General features: G+C 28.8%; 3 protein-coding genes across 4 annotated transcripts; 2 read left to right on the top strand and 1 right to left on the bottom strand.

Annotated features, from left to right (window-relative positions):
• Nucleotides 1-1788: 1788 nt before the first annotated feature.
• Nucleotides 1789-2838, bottom strand: Idi (Isopentenyl-diphosphate delta isomerase). Its single transcript, XM_065511207.1, has 2 exons — nt 2477-2838; nt 1789-2414 (listed from the first exon to the last, which is right to left on the bottom strand). The coding sequence occupies exons 1-2, from the start codon at nt 2783-2785 to the stop codon at nt 1956-1958; spliced, it is 768 nt and encodes a 255-aa protein (XP_065367279.1). The 5' UTR covers nt 2786-2838; the 3' UTR covers nt 1789-1955.
• Nucleotides 2839-3167: 329 nt separating this feature from the next.
• On the top strand, nt 3168-4260 carry AP-2sigma (adaptor protein complex 2, sigma subunit). 2 transcript variants are annotated; one of them, XR_010576872.1, is made up of 4 exons: nt 3168-3308; nt 3375-3524; nt 3587-3923; nt 3988-4260. XR_010576872.1 is itself a non-coding variant. In XM_065516508.1 (3 exons), exons 1-3 carry the CDS (start codon nt 3306-3308, stop codon nt 3860-3862), a joined length of 429 nt encoding a protein of 142 aa, XP_065372580.1. In that variant the 5' UTR covers nt 3168-3305; the 3' UTR covers nt 3863-4260. The 2 variants fall into 2 exon arrangements, 1 of the variants encoding a protein (XP_065372580.1); XM_065516508.1 differs by having other exon boundaries at nt 3587-4260.
• Nucleotides 4261-5830: 1570 nt separating this feature from the next.
• Rab1 (RAS oncogene family member Rab1) lies at nt 5831-15610 on the top strand. Its single transcript, XM_065516507.1, has 5 exons — nt 5831-6284; nt 13490-13610; nt 13676-13723; nt 13792-14019; nt 15340-15610. The coding sequence occupies exons 1-5, from the start codon at nt 6262-6264 to the stop codon at nt 15535-15537; spliced, it is 618 nt and encodes a 205-aa protein (XP_065372579.1). The 5' UTR covers nt 5831-6261; the 3' UTR covers nt 15538-15610.
• The last annotated feature ends 1190 nt before the right edge of the window (nt 15611-16800 follow it).

The raw sequence follows: 16800 nt of genomic DNA, 5'->3' as shown, positions 1-16800 counted from the left end.
TTGAAATAAAAAATTGTGTCCTTATGGAAAAATTTAATAAATGTGTGTGTTTTTTATAAATTTTGTGTTGCCGTTTTGACAGTATTTTAATGATGAGGTCAACGATTGTATTCTGAATAAGGAATTCAATAATATTTAGAAATGTGACAATGTAAAGTGCAGGACAGCTAAAAATGAGCAGAACATTTTTTTTTTTTTTAGAAATTAGTACATTTGAAAAAGTTTTTTTTGTTTCGGATTAGGACGAATAATGAATTTTTAGCTGAATACTAGGTTTCGTTTTGGTCTGAAAATAATTCCGAACGAAACCTATTTTGAAATAATTCCGAGCGAAATTGTTATCCATTCCTTCCATAAATCATTTTCAAAAATCTAATTCTTTAACTTCATTCAAAGGCTTTAATTTAAATAGAATTCATTCATGCTTGAATTAATTCATAATGAAGTTAATTGAGGATATCCGTGCAAAGTGGTGTAACCCCAAACTATTTATTTAATGGTATATTCACCTTACACCACTTTTGCTACTGTGCAAAAAACATTTTTTCAGCTCCATCTGCTTTTGAATGCCAAAAGGTAGCTTACCCCACTTTTGTATTGATATTGGTAAGGATGTAACACCAGACATACAGCAATATTGTGGGTTACATAATGAAGTTAATGCGCTGAAGACCTCAATACATAACAGAATACATTCAACATTTGAATTATTAAATTTCTGTAAAATGTAAATTTCAAATATGTAATACAAATTGCATTAAAATATATTTTCTTCATTCAGTTTTGTTTTTGCTTTGCATTCAAGCATTTACAAAATTAATTAAAAAAAATTACAAGCATTTTTGTAATAAAGCTCTGTAATAATGTCATTTTGACCAATTATGGCTTTTTATTATTACTTTAAATTTAAATAAATAATAGATTTGAATTAAAGAAAAATGTATCATTCAATATATGTATTTTTAAAGCTATTAATTCATAATTAATCCATTAATGGATTGGTTAAGAGATAAAATTTATGAATTAATTCATTTCGAAAATGGAATTTAGAATTAATTCGATTCCCAAAGCAATCTTTTCGTATTACAATTTATTTAGCACACATTTCACACAGAATCAGGCTGTTAGATTGATTTGGACTATAGCGGATATATTGATGTATCAATCATCAAACTTATTATTTAAATTTTAAAGGTGTATCTTGTTCGCTATCGTAAGTGTATCTGTTTTCAAAATCTATATGGGAAAAACTTGTGCCTATAAAAGGCCGTAAAAACGGCAAATAATGGGCTTAGTTAAGAGTTAAAGTATGAACTTGAACTAATCCCTTTTAAAAACGTGACGGAATATATGTCGCGTACTAAATATTGTAAAAATAAAACTAATCAGCCCAATTATGAATAAAAATTCCCTGGGAGTTTTTTTGCCTTTTCTCATTTTTCCTATTCAAATTCAGTGGGAACAAACTCCCGGGGAATTTTTTATTCATAATTGGGCTGAATGTGTACAAACATTCAATAGGTTCTCCATTTTAATTAGTAAATGCTGTTCCAATTCGCTAAGCTTTTTAATTTTTAGAAACGAGTTCTATTTTTGTCTCGTTTGGGATACCATGTTTATTGCTATCATTCCATCGATATATGGTTGGATGTACAAATACAATCTAATCTTAATATCAATACTATGAAATACATATTCCATTCCCATTATACGCATCGAAATGACCCGATTTCACTCGGTCAAGCTCTGTCAATTCAGCAACAACTGTTACAACAATAATAACGTATATTTAATTTCGTTTCAATTTATATTCGAATATGCAAATCGTCTATTGTTTATTATGATCGTCTTATTATAAATTTAATAATTTTCGACAATATTTGTATAAAATTAAAACACATCTACTACATACATACGTACTTAACAATAATATAACAAAAGATTTCCATAATGTTTTATAGAAAACGTTGTATTTCATTGTGCTCTTCGAATTTTTTCAATTGATGCAAATTATCCCACCACATCTTTAAGCGATTCTTTAAAATCAATTCAAACCAGGGTGTCAAAGGTGCATCAAATGTTTTTATCTCCTCGTCAATGTGCTGACGTTTTATGTAACGTACTTCGCTCACTTCATTCAAATTCGGTTTGAGATCAACATCTTTTTGCAAAAACAGAATATAGTCAATCTCATGTTCACCCCAAGTGCCATCGCCTGTGTTGGCATAATGTATCCTAGTCAAATAATGAAAATATTCTGGCCGTATTTGATTTGTGGGTATGCCCAGTTCATAGTTAAGTCTGCGTTGGGCAGCTTTTCGTATTCCAAAAGCATTAAGTTCCTCCCGTTCGACTTCAATGTCGTGCAGGGGATGACTACAGCAGGCATTTGTGTAGGTATCGGGGAATGTGATCTATTGAAATGACATGATATGTAATGAAAAATAATAGCAGTGGAATATGTTTAGAGACTCACCTTGTGTTCAGATCTTCTTTGTACTAACATTTCTCCTTTGGTATTGAACAGGAACACTGAAAATGCTCTGTGTAGTTTCACTTCTTTGGTCTCTGCATGTACACGATGGCAGTCTGCTTTTGTGGAAAATCCAACGGCTTTGTCGTTTTCGTCCACCAATATACACTGCTCCTTAAGGGCTTCTTCTTGCAAGACATCGTATTGTTTGTGAAGACTTTCGGTTTTCTTGACAGTTGCGGAGGCTGCACATGTCCGAATATGTGGTTTATTTATTTGTTGGCAGATGCTTCTGGTCAGTGCTGTTATCATCTTTCCGTTTGTTTTTGTCTATTGCAAGTAAAAAAGAAATCTGCCAACTTGTAGTATATAAGAATTGTATATTATTTATTATGCTAACAGTTGCAAAAAAGCAGTAGTATTAACACTCCGGCTCATCTGGCAAACGTCAAACGCTTTACACACACATTCCGTGTATTACTTATGGGTTTGATCAAGGCATATTTAATACATCTTGGGTTGGATTGGTTTGAAGGCCCCCCATTCTCATTACGAAAAAATCAATATCAAAAAATAGTTTTGCTCATTTGAGCTGCTCATAATGAGCCATTTGAGCTTACAGTTGCAAAAAAGTAGTAGTAGAAACAGTCCGGCTCATATGAGCCATTTTCTTATCACAACTATTTATACAACTCTGGCGATTGCAAGTAACCATACTACGATTTTTGGCATCTCTGCATGAGTAGAAAGATTTTTTTTATCAATTTGCAGAGAGCAAGTGAAGTGTAATTTTTTCCACAGTTAGAAAACAAAACAAATTTCCTGCTGAAAAATGGTAAAAATACGCCCTTTAATATTATTTAATATACTTTTGAATATTAATTTTATATGTCCGCAATAGATACGCTTCATTTTAATACAAAACCGTGCAGGCAAGACCCGTTTGGCCAAATGGTATATGAACTTTGATGACGATGAAAAACAAAAACTAATCGAAGAGGTGCATGCAGTGGTTACAGTGAGGGATGCCAAACACACGAACTTTGTAGAGGTACATTCAAAATCAACATATGAAATAATCTTAGGATTTATTAATGTTTTAATCACTTTCAGTTCCGTAACTTTAAAATTGTTTATCGTCGTTATGCGGGTCTCTACTTTTGCATATGTGTGGATGTTAATGATAATAATCTTTGCTACTTGGAGGCCATACACAACTTCGTAGAAGTTCTTAATGAGTATTTCCACAATGTGTGTGAATTAGATTTGGTGTTCAACTTCTACAAAGTATACACCGTGGTCGATGAAATGTTCCTCGCCGGCGAGATACGTGAAACATCACAAACCAAAGTCTTAAAACAACTATTAACTCTAAATTCACTGGAGTAAAAAGGATTTTATATGTTGCGTACAGTAGTGGTCCATCATTCCATTGTGTGTATGTGTATATGTGCGTGTCATTATATACCCTTTCCACTGTTTCTTTAAATTATATATATATACTCTTAAAATAGGCCTCAATATCGAATCTTGATTTAATTTGCTCGTACTGTAAATCTCCTGAAAGCAATTATTTTTACCAAATCCGTATTACAACTCTGCCGTAATCATGTGCATAAAAATAACGAATGAACTAATGAAGCGATAATGGATTCCCAAAAAAATCGTTCAAATATTTAAATATTAATATTGTTAACTTAATCAAATATATGTATTATATATAAAATTATAATCCAGTAAAATGAAAAATTATTTAAATAAATTTTAGGAAATTATGTTTGAGTTGAGTTGCAGCGTACAATTATTATTTGTTGGAAAACCCTATTAATGGAGATAGTTATTGATTTATCTTTAGCTAGTCGCAATGTTACACTCGCAGTAAGAATACTAGCAGTTTGTATAAAACGCACAAGATTCATAAAATTGCCTCATTAGGTATCTAATAAAAAATGAGTCATACACAGAAAAAATAAATTCATAATTGGAATGAATTTTTTAATAAATATTATTCATCGAACATGACTTATTTCCCAAACTCTTTTATTCAGAATAAGAACATGTTCATATCGTCACCTAAAATGAAAACTACTTGAGATACTGAAACAAAATATTCAAATCTGAATTACAATGACACTAGAAATACGCTCATGTTCTGAAAAGCGCATATCGCTAAAATTTTGCGTTTTCGATTTGAAAACGCCAAACAGATGTTCTGACAAACGAAAACGCTAAAAATTTTGCGTTTTCAAACCGCCAGTGTTACCGTAACCAATAGCAAAAAAAATGATTTTTTCAAAGCACACACGTGTGTGACGTTATATTGAATTGTTGTTTTCTAAAACCAAAATAACGTATCAATATAAATTTTTATGAAAAAATAAAAATTTAAATAAAATTATGTTTTTTTTAATTTATATAAAAGCAGTTATAGGTATTTTTTATTTTAATTAATTACAACTACAAAATTAATAATATTTAAGATTTTTTCTGTGTACTTCACTTAATTCAATTGCAACAAATTTATTAAAAATTATTCGGAAACTGCCTAAAATAACTTAAATACTATTTATTAATTAATTACACAATTTTTGCTTTTTACACAAATTTGTTGATGATTTAGTTGAAATATTTTTGTAGAACAGCCCTATATTCCCCATTTTTTCAAGATGTATCAAAAAGTCTGAATCGTAAAAAATATTATTCAACATACATTAACATTAGAGCATTTTATCGTCTTCAAAAAATGCAGTAAATTCCAGCATAATCTTGTAGCTGAAAATCATAAAAAAATAAAAAATTTCCAAGAAAACATTTTTGAAAATTGAAATATTTTTTTAATGACTTCTAGATTTTATTTATGAAAAAAATCATACTATTTAACACTGCAGCCACACGATCAAGTTTTTCTGATAGTCTTTTACATATACTGTTTGTCAAAATTTATAAAAATTGAAAGCGGTGACGTAGGCAGCACGCAACTTGAAAACAATTTTAGTACAAATTGGACATAAAAATGTAATCAGCTGTTTTCTTGAATGAAAAATTGAAAACCAACTTGAATGTGAAATTGAATGCAAGTTCGTTTCAATTCTTAAAAGTGTGAGTGTATTAGTAAAAAAGTGTGAGTGTATTAAAACTTGAAAGGCAAAACTTGATCGTGTAACCCCCAAGTAATAAGTTATTTACAAATTATTAAATTAAAGATAAAATACAATACTAGATTTATAATGTACCATATTTTCCACATAAATTTGCTATTTTGCTATTATTTTGCCCTTATTTATAACAAAATGTTATCGATTAGTTACAAATGAGTACCGACTACTTTCATTTAACTGATTACTTTTTACTTAAGCACCACTACTGACGGTGATGTGTAAGTCGTCGCCATCTTTTTTGTTGGAAAAAATTTGCTTTCGACAAAAAGTTAACTTTTTTTGATAATTACGTTTTAAATAATAGAGAAAAAACAATAAAATAATATTTTAATATAAATTCAGTTATTTAACGTAAACGCCTTTTAAAATTCCTAAAAATTTCCACACGCAATATAAAATTAAATATAATATTGTCCACGTCAAACGGTGACAAAAAACGAAAGAAAAAAGAGTGATTTGCAAGACTTGCAAAGAGAAGAAAAAAAATACGTAGAAAATATATTGTGCGAGAACTTTCAGATAAAAGAAAAGTTAATAATTTATTAAAAAAAAGTTCATATTTAATAAAATTTTAATTAAGCCAACCAAACGCCAACTGTAAGAAAGGAAAAAAACCAACAGGACAACAAAATGTCAGCTATAAATCCAGAATAGTAAGTTGAAACTTGAAACAGTCATAAAAAAACGAAAATTTTCATTGTTTTAGTCGGGTCAAAAAAAGAAATGAAAGAATGATACGAAAAAATAGGTATTTTGCGACGTCATTTTTTGATATTCATAGTTTATTTGTGTTGTTGTATGCTGATGAAGTGTATGAACGACGGCGACGGCCCACTCCCTTTTTTAGTATGTGTAATGGAACAAAAACGACCCCTACAATATTTAGATAACTACAATAACAACATTAAAGGTTACCAATAATTTAACAAAGGGATGTTGTACATAGTTTAAATGCATTCAATAATAACACCACTTCTACAACCGACACCCCCTCCCCGATTCCTTTGTGTGTGTTTGTATTTTTTGCGGTGACTGGCTGTGTAATACATACTTTTTTTTATTTATTTAATGGGAGCTTTTTAATTCTGATAAAATGTTAATCTCATTCTTTTGAAAATGGTGTATTTTTGTATCTAACACAAAATTAAACCTTTGTTCCCAATTATTTTTAATGTATTTTCTTCCACATTGCATTAAAAAACAAGTTGTACTTATTTGCTAAATAAAAATAATAAAGTACATAAAGAAAAGAACTCTATTAAGGGGCGGATGAGTCACGGGCTTACGTCTAGCTAGCATTTCGTTTTTGTTTGCTTTTCTGTTCGCCTGGTATATGGTGTATAAGTTTTTTGTTCATTGTTTTTTTTTCTCTACTTCTTCATACCATCCATCCATCCAAGTTGTTGTATAGTAGCAACAACAAAAACACTGGTTGGTAATACTGTATTTGTTGTATTTGGCCTCTCGTTTTGACTTTCATACGTAATCACTTTGTGTTGTTTTTTCTATGTTAATTTTGTTGTTTTTTTGTTTTCAATTTGTTTTCAGGTAATGTATTATTTGTAAAGTTGATTTTTCATTACAAATTGCATTTTTTCTAAACATCAGATATGAATTTTTAATGATCTGTTTGATGATCGTGGTAGTTATTATTTTTTTCTCTTTGTTAATAAAATTAATTTGTGTATTTTATTCATCTTAAGGTTTGCCGTATATAAAATTACATGTAAAGTTTCAAGGACTATGTTATCAAGGACAAACAACAGTTTTTTAATGATTGTAAAAAACGAAGGTTTCCTTATACAATTTCTTCTGTTCAGTGCAATTAAAGATTTTCACATTTTAGTTATGTTTTAAATAACTTGCCGAAAAACGTAGTTATTTATAGAAAATTCATGAATCAAATATGATAGTGATACTTTTCATGTAATAAAACAGTATTTCAAACTCTTTGCAATAGGATTATGTTTATTACCTCATCGCTGGAGTCCTTTTTATTGAGCCATTGAAAATGACTTTCAGGTGCAGTTTGTCCCAATTATTAACAGCAGCTAAATCTTTTCTGAAATGTTTAGACGTTTTCCCATTTATGATACACATGTTAACTGGTTCACATTTAAAGTAATTTATAACAGCCTATTTAATAATAAAAACCAGACAATCATAATTTTATTTAATGAAACATTTGTACGTTTGTATGCTAGTAAGCTAACAAGCGGGTGTAAAATGTTTATTTATAGTCCAGTCAAAATTCTATCTATATATTCCTAAATTTGACGCTTAAAATCGGTTCAATATGTCCCATTTTCAATGATCTTGGGTACGCATAGATAATTTGAGCTATGGCCTAAGTTATGATGACTGACGTTCGATTTGCACTTGAAAATCATAACCTCAACGCCGCTTGAGTGGTGGAAATTCGCTCAAAGCATTTATGCAGAATGTCTATTATGTTGTTTTTGTAAAAGTTCTGATGTCCAATGTTTTTGCTGGCGTAAAACATACCGTTTGATACAGCTGTCGGTGAGTTGACAATCTTCAGCCGAGTGAGACTCTGGTAGTTACGGAGTGTAGATTCTATTGTCTAGGAAATATTATTGTACGTAGCTCCGTCGAGCTTAAACCTCAAACAGAAATTGTTTATCATTGATCTGTAGGTCTAGGCGATACGCGATAATGGAGAAAATACACACCAAACAGTAACATTTGGTAGACAAATCTTGTGAGCGACCCCAATTTCTTTTTCTAACATAGCCATTTTTTTCTAAAAATTGGACTAACTTTAAGAATAATTTTTCATATTTTGGACGTTCTGGTCAATCGTGTAACTTGACAACATTTTTATATAATTTTCTAAAAAGTAATGGCAATTCAGTTGAAATACACTTCGTAATAATACTTGTTTACATCTTGAGGGCATCGTCATGCTCGTAGATTTTTGAAACTTTTTATAATCGTAATTGCCTTTTTTACAAAACGAAGTCATCAAATAGTGATTTTGATCAAACTTTAATTATCATATCTGGAATCTGGCAAAGAAGTGAATAAATAGTATCGAGTGTGCTATTTAAATCCAAAAATTGCATAATTGTGCCATAAATCCCATCAATAATCTGGATTCTATTAGTCTAATAATTACACTCTAACATGAGTTTTCTCTCTTCGACTATTCTCAATTAGCTTATCATTTACTTAGTGAGAAATTGACCCTAGAGAGAAATTGCAATGACAAATTTAACAAGTTCAATGACATCAATATTAAAACTAAGCAAAAGTAGTATTGTTACTAAGGTAATTTGGAAAAGAAAATATTACTTTTGGAATTTCTGATATGTGAATTTAGAGTTTAATTTTTTATTTAATTTTTGTGAAATTGATGAATAGCTTTATAATTGTTTCACCGATTCAATACCAAAATTCTCGAAAGCGTATCTGGCATATCCGAAAATATTTTTTTTTATTAAAGTTTTGATAATATGTTTCAAAAAACAATAATTTTGCTAGAAATAATGCATTAACTGATAAATTTACTATTTTATATTTTAAAACTTTTTCAGATTTGTGTTAAATTAAAAAATATGTTAAAAATTATACGAATACAATTTTTGTGATAAGCAAAAATAAAATGAACTCAATATATGTTTGCAAATTTAAAAAACAAAGATTAAGCATAAAATACTACAACAAAATTATATAAATAAATCTCATAATTTTTGCATTTAGAAACACATTTTTTTCTCTTTAATGTGTATAACAATATTTGCTCTATTTGCAGCTCAAAGTTTCATTTTTATTTTAACCGAATTTTATTAACTTTTTAATATTATAATGATGCAGCACATCATTATTGTGTTTAGTTATTACGTAAATTTCTCCACTTTCTCTAATCTAAAACATACAAATTAAATAAATTATTAAATTTGCTAAGTTTTACTTTTGGAAAATGTCGTTGATTTTTAGAGCAAAAGTCATTTAGATAAATTTTTCGTTTTCTTTTATAATATGTAACAAATTGTTTGCTAAACGAGCATTTATAGCTAGTATTTTTTATATAAAATAATTGTTAACTAACAAAATTGCTGTAGACGTGTTGGAAATTTTAATAGACTACTACTATACAATGTCATCAAATCAAATCATATGAGTATCCAATTTATTGTTTATATCATACGAGTATAAACAATAATATTACGCGTTAACATTTTCTCATTCATATAAGTAATTAGTTATTTTTAAAAAAAATTTATCGTAATTAAAATAAAAAAAAACACAATTGCAAATTTAGTGCTATTGAAGAAGTATGGAAAATATTAATTAATTCGTAGTTAAAAATATTTGAGGTATTTTTAGAAGTATTGCATGTACATTTAATTTCATTATTGCTTTTCTAAACCCTTCGATGTGTTTTTAATTCTGGGGGAGGGTTATTGTGTATTTCGATTCGAAAGAAAACATTTTCAAATTTTAATGATTTTCTTTTCGAATTACAGGCTGTTTATGTCGTAACGGTTTTTCGGTTGAATTAAATTCCAAATCCTAGATAGTTTTGGATCCTATTTAGGTTTCCTAAGCGGGAAATGTTTCTCGGGAATTCTAGAAAGGTTTGTCGGATATTTCTTCATAAGTTTTCTTCTTAAAGTTACAATATTCAGATTTGTTGTGATGGCCCATAATTGAATTCTTCCATTATATCCATCGATTTTAGCAACAGAATTAAATGTTTGGTTACAAACATTTAAACATTAATAGTGGTTTAAATTTGCTTATCTACAATCTGATTTGAACAATTTCTCTTTCGAAACAAACTATGCAGGTTTTACTGATTTAACAAAGTCCTGGGAAAATAGTAACCCTATATAGATTTTATTTCTAGACTATCGGAAGAGATAATAAGTCAAGTCGGTTTAAAAATAGGTGCGATTTTTGTAAAAAACTACTACTAAAAATTTGGTTCCACAAAAATGTATTTTTTTTTTTTTCAAAATAATGAAACAGTTTTACAATGTGTAACACAAGTAAGAGAGCTGAAAATTGTATACTATTCACCAAAGTATATTTCAAGATAAAGATTGAAAACAACTATTTAAAAAAAAACATTTGGGCGAAAAAAAATGTTTGGTGAAAAAAAGTATTTTTTTACGATTTCGACCCATGGCGTTATATACGTCGTTGGAAGTGTTTTTGAAATGTCTATCATTACTAGGGCAAGGATTTCTATGCAAATGCATTTTTGTAGTCAGTAAATTAAAATCATTTTTGACAATTTATCTTTCCGATTCCCGAAATCGTTGTCCGATTGTTGTCGGTCGATTTCAGCACTTAACTTTTAGGCCTAGTGTCACAATACTCCACCCGGCACTCTTCGAAATCTAAAAAAATCGGCTGTCACCCTAATGTACATACACATCTGCTCAAAATAATAGATACACCAAAATTTATTTTTTAAAAACGAAAAAAAATAATGGTATATTGTAAAATTATAAAAAAAATTCAGTCGATTTTTATTTATAGTTAAAAGGAGAGTAAAAAACAAAAACAAAATATTTCATAATTAATAATAAATATTATAAAGTAAATTAAATTTCTTAAATTTCGAAAAATTTGGTGCTCATAATAATAGATACATTTTTAAAAATTCTTATTAAACAAAAGCTAATAAATTTTATCTTAAAAAAATTAGTTTATTATTAAAGTAAAGCTAGTATCCAGTATATCCACCTTTGTTTTGTAAAACTTTCTCCACTCTTCTGGGCATACTGGATATCAAGTTCTGACACTTCTCCAATGGAATCTCGTACCATATTTTTTGCGTTTTCTCCCATAAATCGTCTTTATTTTTGAAAACTTCCTTCGAAAGCCTTATCTTTAATTCACTCCACAAGTTTTCTATTGGGTTTAAATCAGGGGATTGGCTGGGCCAGCTTAAAACAGGTACGTTATTCTCCAAGAACCAGTTTTTAACTAATCTTGAACTATGTTTTGGGTCGTTGTCCTGCTGGAATGTCCATATTAATGGCATATTTTCCGATGCATATGGAAGCATTACGTTTTCCAATATGTCTCTATACCCACTAGCATTCATGGTATCTTCTATTCGGAATATCGGACCAACACCATTCCATGAAAAGCAACCCCAAACCATTATGTTTCCCACGCCATGTTTTACCGTCTTTTTTGTAAATTTAACGTGGAATTCTTTTCCTTTTGGTCGGCGTACATTTCTTTGGCAGTCGTTTCCAAACAAATTTATTTTTGTTTCGTCGCTCCATAAAATATTTCTCCATTTTTTTCGCCTTCACACCCGGACCATTGTAAGTGCTCTTTAGCAAATTCTAATCTTGTCTTGATATTTTTTTGGCGCATTAGTGGCACTTTTCTGGCAATTCTTCCCGGCAATTTAGCTTGTAAAAGACGACGACGAACTGTTTGTGGACTGATTTCGTTACATAGCTCCGCACAAATAGCTTTCGATGATATGAAAGGGTCTTTTTTAACCATAAGGACGATCCGCCTATCTGTTTCTGGACTGGTTTTCTTTGGTCTACCGCGAGTTTCTCTTTTTTGTTTTTTAGATAAAGCATTTTGCACAAAATGTAAAGATCTTCCTATGCTCTTTGCTATTTCCCGTAATGATTTTCCTTGATTTCTCATCGTTTGAACAATTTTTTTCTCATCTTCGGTACAATGATGATTTCGTCCCATTTTCTTCAAAAGAGTCCTATTTTTTATAAAATTGTTGCTAAAATTTAAATTATACTTACTGTTTCACGTAAATAGGAACAAAAAATTGCACAAAAAAAAATTGTATATAAACAAATTACAAATTACTGATGTGTATCTATTTTTATGAGCAAATAATTTTTTGTAATTCAAATAAATTCGTTTTTAAAAATCAACATGAAAGCAAATAGTTGCCAGATTTTTGACTGACATGACATTGCCAGATAGAAATTTTAATAATATGATGTATTCTTAACGCCTGCGAGGAAATTTTCAATGTTACCGCCATTTAAATTTTTTCCAATTAGGTGTATCTATTATTTTGAGCAGATGTGTATATATTGCAACTTTGACCTGAAATTTATATTCTTCAAATAAAAAACTTGTTTTTACTGCATATTTTTGTCATTTTTAGTGCATATTTTCTCTTTTTATAGTGCATATTATAAGCGCATATTTTTAATTTTTAGTGCATGAAAATCCTTGCCTTGATCATTACATATCCACACAGTCTATTTGAATGACTTAGTAATACGGATTTAGATCAAAAATAAGTAAAAAATCGAGGTAGTCATGGTTTTTTGCTTATATTTCAGCCATTGTATGCAATTTAAATAGTAACCGAACCAGAACTATAGTTGATAAATTGATGTATAAATTCATATATTGACGATCTCGAATATAAGTACATTATGGGGTCGCAAATGGAAAATGTAAAAATTACACACGGAATAACAAACTTAGTATATAAACTTTTAAAAATAAGTTTTTATTTATAAAATTTTAGACTATTATTTTTTAATCTTATGAAATCGCATTTTTTAGTTGATTTATATAAAATTTGAAACGAAATTAAACTTTTGCGACATTATATATTTAAGATATTAATGCTTTGATAATTTTAAATAGCATTTCCTGAGAATTTGTTGAATATCATTTCCTTTTCATAAATCCATTTTTTTTCTCTTATCACAAATGTGGTTTTTGCTAATTAATGACTCATAAAATTAAACATGATGAATTCCTATAAATTTGTTTAATTTCTAATTATGTATTTAAATAAACATACAAATTTCTAGCTTTTTATAATAATGTCTAAACAATAACTAATAATTACAAACTTTTAAAATTTTTTCAGTGATTATCTTTTCAAATTACTTTTGATTGGCGATTCTGGTGTAGGAAAATCATGTCTTTTATTGAGATTTGCTGACGACACATATACAGAAAGTTATATCAGCACAATTGGTGTGGATTTTGTAAGTTTTTCTAAATTCCTTGTCCATAATAACAATTTTTTAATATAAAATTATTTTCTTTACAGAAAATTAGAACCATAGAATTGGATGGTAAAACCATAAAGTTGCAAATTGTAAGTCTGTTTTTTTGTTTCACAAAATATTTATTTATATATAAATTTGTTTTGTTTTATTTATTTAGTGGGATACTGCTGGCCAAGAGCGTTTCCGTACCATTACATCTTCTTATTATAGAGGTGCTCATGGTATTATTGTTGTTTACGATTGTACGGATCAGGAATCCTTTAACAATGTTAAGCAATGGCTTGAAGAAATTGAACGATATGCCTGTGAAAATGTCAATAAGTTGTTGGTGGGCAACAAAAGTGATTTAACCACCAAGAAAGTGGTTGATCATACTACAGCTGCGGTGAGTTTTTTCTATTAATAATATCTCATTAAATTGTTTTGTGTAAAGTTCATGGTTAGAGTAGACTTTAACAATAAAGACTTAACTAACAGTTAGCACTAACCGCAGGTCTTATATTCATAAATGTTCTGAACAAAAATTTCACATTATTATTGCTACCACAGATAAATTTTATTACAATATTTATTTTGAATACATTTTAAACTGTGAATTTTTATAATTAAAACTATATATTTTTAAATTAAAATAATCAGGTATGTGATGGAAATATATATTATTTTCATTTTGTAATTTGTTCACATTTCCATTTTGATACTTTTGAACATAGAGACCATAGAGAAAACACTTAGAGCGGAAACTCTCCTGACAAAGACCTAACTCAGTTGTCAAAAACCTAAGTGGTGAGAATGTATTAGTAAAAAAAACTATGTGAAAACAAAAACTACACTCGTATGTGTAACTTTTTTGAGTAATTTTTTTTGTTTGAGTTTTTTTTCGAGTTTTCGCTCTATGTTCTCTATGATAGAGACTTACATAGAGTGGAAACTCAAACAAAAAAATTAGTCAAAATAATCACACATACGAGTGTTGTTTTTGTTTTCTTATAGTTTATTTTACTAATACATTCTCTCCACATAGATTTTTGACAACTGCGTTAGGTCTATGACAGCAGAGGTTCCGATCTATGCTTTTGAATTAATTAAATTATTTACTATTTGTTACCAGGGTTAAACAAAATGTAATATTCGGTCTAAACTTATGTGCTGTTTTTCTATAGCGAGTGAGCGTTTTGAGTGGACGTTTTACATGCATTTTGTTTTTGTTACAATAACAAAACACATGTTAAATTTCCACTCAAAGTACTCGTTCGCTATAGAAAAACAGCACATTATTCTTGAATCGATCGATTGTCATCTATCGAAACATAGAGCGGAAACTAGAAAAAAAACTCAAACAAAAAATTACTCAAAATAATCACACATACGAGTGTTGTTTTTGTTTTCACATAGTTTTTTCTACTAATACATTCTCACCACTTAGGTTTTTGACAACTGAGCTAGGTTTTTGACAGAAGAGTTTCCGCTCTATGTCTATTCTCTATGTATCGAAAACCTGCAGTTTATCATAATTTAATACCATCAAAACATCAAATTTTGTAATGCTGATGTCAGATTTGAAATATATTTCTATAATACGGTGACATTAAAATTTCTGTAAAATTATTCAAAAACTTCCAAAGGCTTTGAAAATAAAAAGTCGATAAAATGTATTAAAATTCCACATGGTTTTTTAAACTTATTTATTTATTTTTATTTACAGGAATATGCAAATCAATTAGGCATTCCATTCCTTGAAACTTCAGCCAAAAGCGCCACCAATGTGGAGCAGGCCTTCATGACAATGGCGGCTGAGATTAAGAATCGTGTTGGGCCACCATCAAGCGCTACTGAAAATGCCAGCAAAGTTAAAATCGATCAAGGGCGTCCAGTCGAAAACACCAAGTCTGGTTGCTGCTGAATAATTACTCCCCAACTTATTGTGAATCATTATTTTATTATAATATAAACAAAACAAAAAAGAAAAAAAACAACCCATAAAAACAACAGTACATTTAATTAATAAATCTAAACTTAAAACAAACAACAACAACAAAAAAAAACAAAATAACGAATGATGATGAAAAATAAGAGATGAAGATAAACGTAAAAATCAACTTAAGCAAATTTTTAATAAAAGTATAGTTTTCAATGTCGGACTCGAGAAGACATTCAGACGACAGACAGACCCAGACCAGACCTTATGATGATAATGCGATGGCGATTGATTAACACATTAAAAAATATTTCATTAATAAATTAACTGTTTAATCAATCGATCCTATTTGTGGACACAACATATATAAGTATATATTTAAAGTAAAAACAAAAAGAAATAACATCAACAACAACAACAAATCGAAAGAAAATACAAGAATATTTTTTATTTTTAAAGTGTGTAGTAGCTAAATAAAATGTTTAACAAACAAAACAAAAAAAAAAAGAGAAAAATATACAAATAAAAAAATTAACTATAAAACACACCAATCAATAATAAGAACAACAACAGACAGGTTACAGTTTTAAAATGTGAAAATTTAGTTGTAAGTTTCTGCAAAAACTTATTTACTGGCTTTTTCTAGGCTTCATTCACAACACATACTTCATAATCTCTCTCTCTCTCTGTGTTCCAACTTTTGGCCTAATCTCTAATTTCCAAAACTGTATTACTGGCATCAATAGCAGCATATCTTACTTATTATTTAATTCTTCTTACTTACACTCACTTTTAGTAGTCAGTTGATGAATAAAAAACATACATGAACAACGTAACGTATTAAAGTTTTTTCATTATTATTTATTTAAATTGCTATTTTGAAAAACCTGTTCTGTTAAATTATATTCATTTCATTTAACAATCTCTTGTGTTTTTTTAATTTATTTGTTCTATTTAATAGTTTGTGATGTGTAACGAGTATTTAAATTAAATTCATATTAGTTTTAATTATGTTTTGTTTTCTTTTTTTTCCATTAATTCCAGTTTATTCTTCAGTTTTAAGCACGTTTTACTCGTTGTAATTAAATTTAAATTACTACAGTTTACTAATTAAAAATATGAAAACATAAAATGAAGAATAAAGCAAAAAACAAAACAACAAACATTATTTATAATTAATACAAACAAAACCATAAAAATATATTAGGAACATCAACATAGTTTGCAAAATAAAATTATACATAAATA

The sequence above is a fragment of the Calliphora vicina genome, chromosome 1 (genome assembly GCF_958450345.1).
Source record: "Calliphora vicina chromosome 1, idCalVici1.1, whole genome shotgun sequence".
Taxonomy (NCBI): Eukaryota; Metazoa; Arthropoda; class Insecta; order Diptera; family Calliphoridae; genus Calliphora; species Calliphora vicina.
The sequence above is the reverse complement of the archived record's forward strand: the minus strand, read 5'-3'. Positions and strand labels throughout refer to the sequence as shown.

What these genes read in the sequence shown, in the direction of transcription:
- Idi (XM_065511207.1), bottom strand. Translation starts at nt 2,785, where the DNA reads ATGATAACAGCACTGACCAGAAGCATCTGCCAACAAATAAATAAACCA. An exon ending in AAAGAAGATCTGAACACAAG is followed by an intron (nt 2,415 to 2,476) that starts GTGAGTCTCTAA and finishes TCATTTCAATAG; the next exon opens with ATCACATTCCCCGATACCTA.
- AP-2sigma (XM_065516508.1), top strand. An exon ending in AACACACGAACTTTGTAGAG is followed by an intron (nt 3,525 to 3,586) that starts GTACATTCAAAA and finishes AATCACTTTCAG; the next exon opens with TTCCGTAACTTTAAAATTGT.
- Rab1 (XM_065516507.1), top strand. Translation starts at nt 6,262, where the DNA reads ATGTCAGCTATAAATCCAGAATA. An exon ending in AAACCATAAAGTTGCAAATT is followed by an intron (nt 13,724 to 13,791) that starts GTAAGTCTGTTT and finishes TTATTTATTTAG; the next exon opens with TGGGATACTGCTGGCCAAGA. An exon ending in TTGATCATACTACAGCTGCG is followed by an intron (nt 14,020 to 15,339) that starts GTGAGTTTTTTC and finishes TTTTATTTACAG; the next exon opens with GAATATGCAAATCAATTAGG.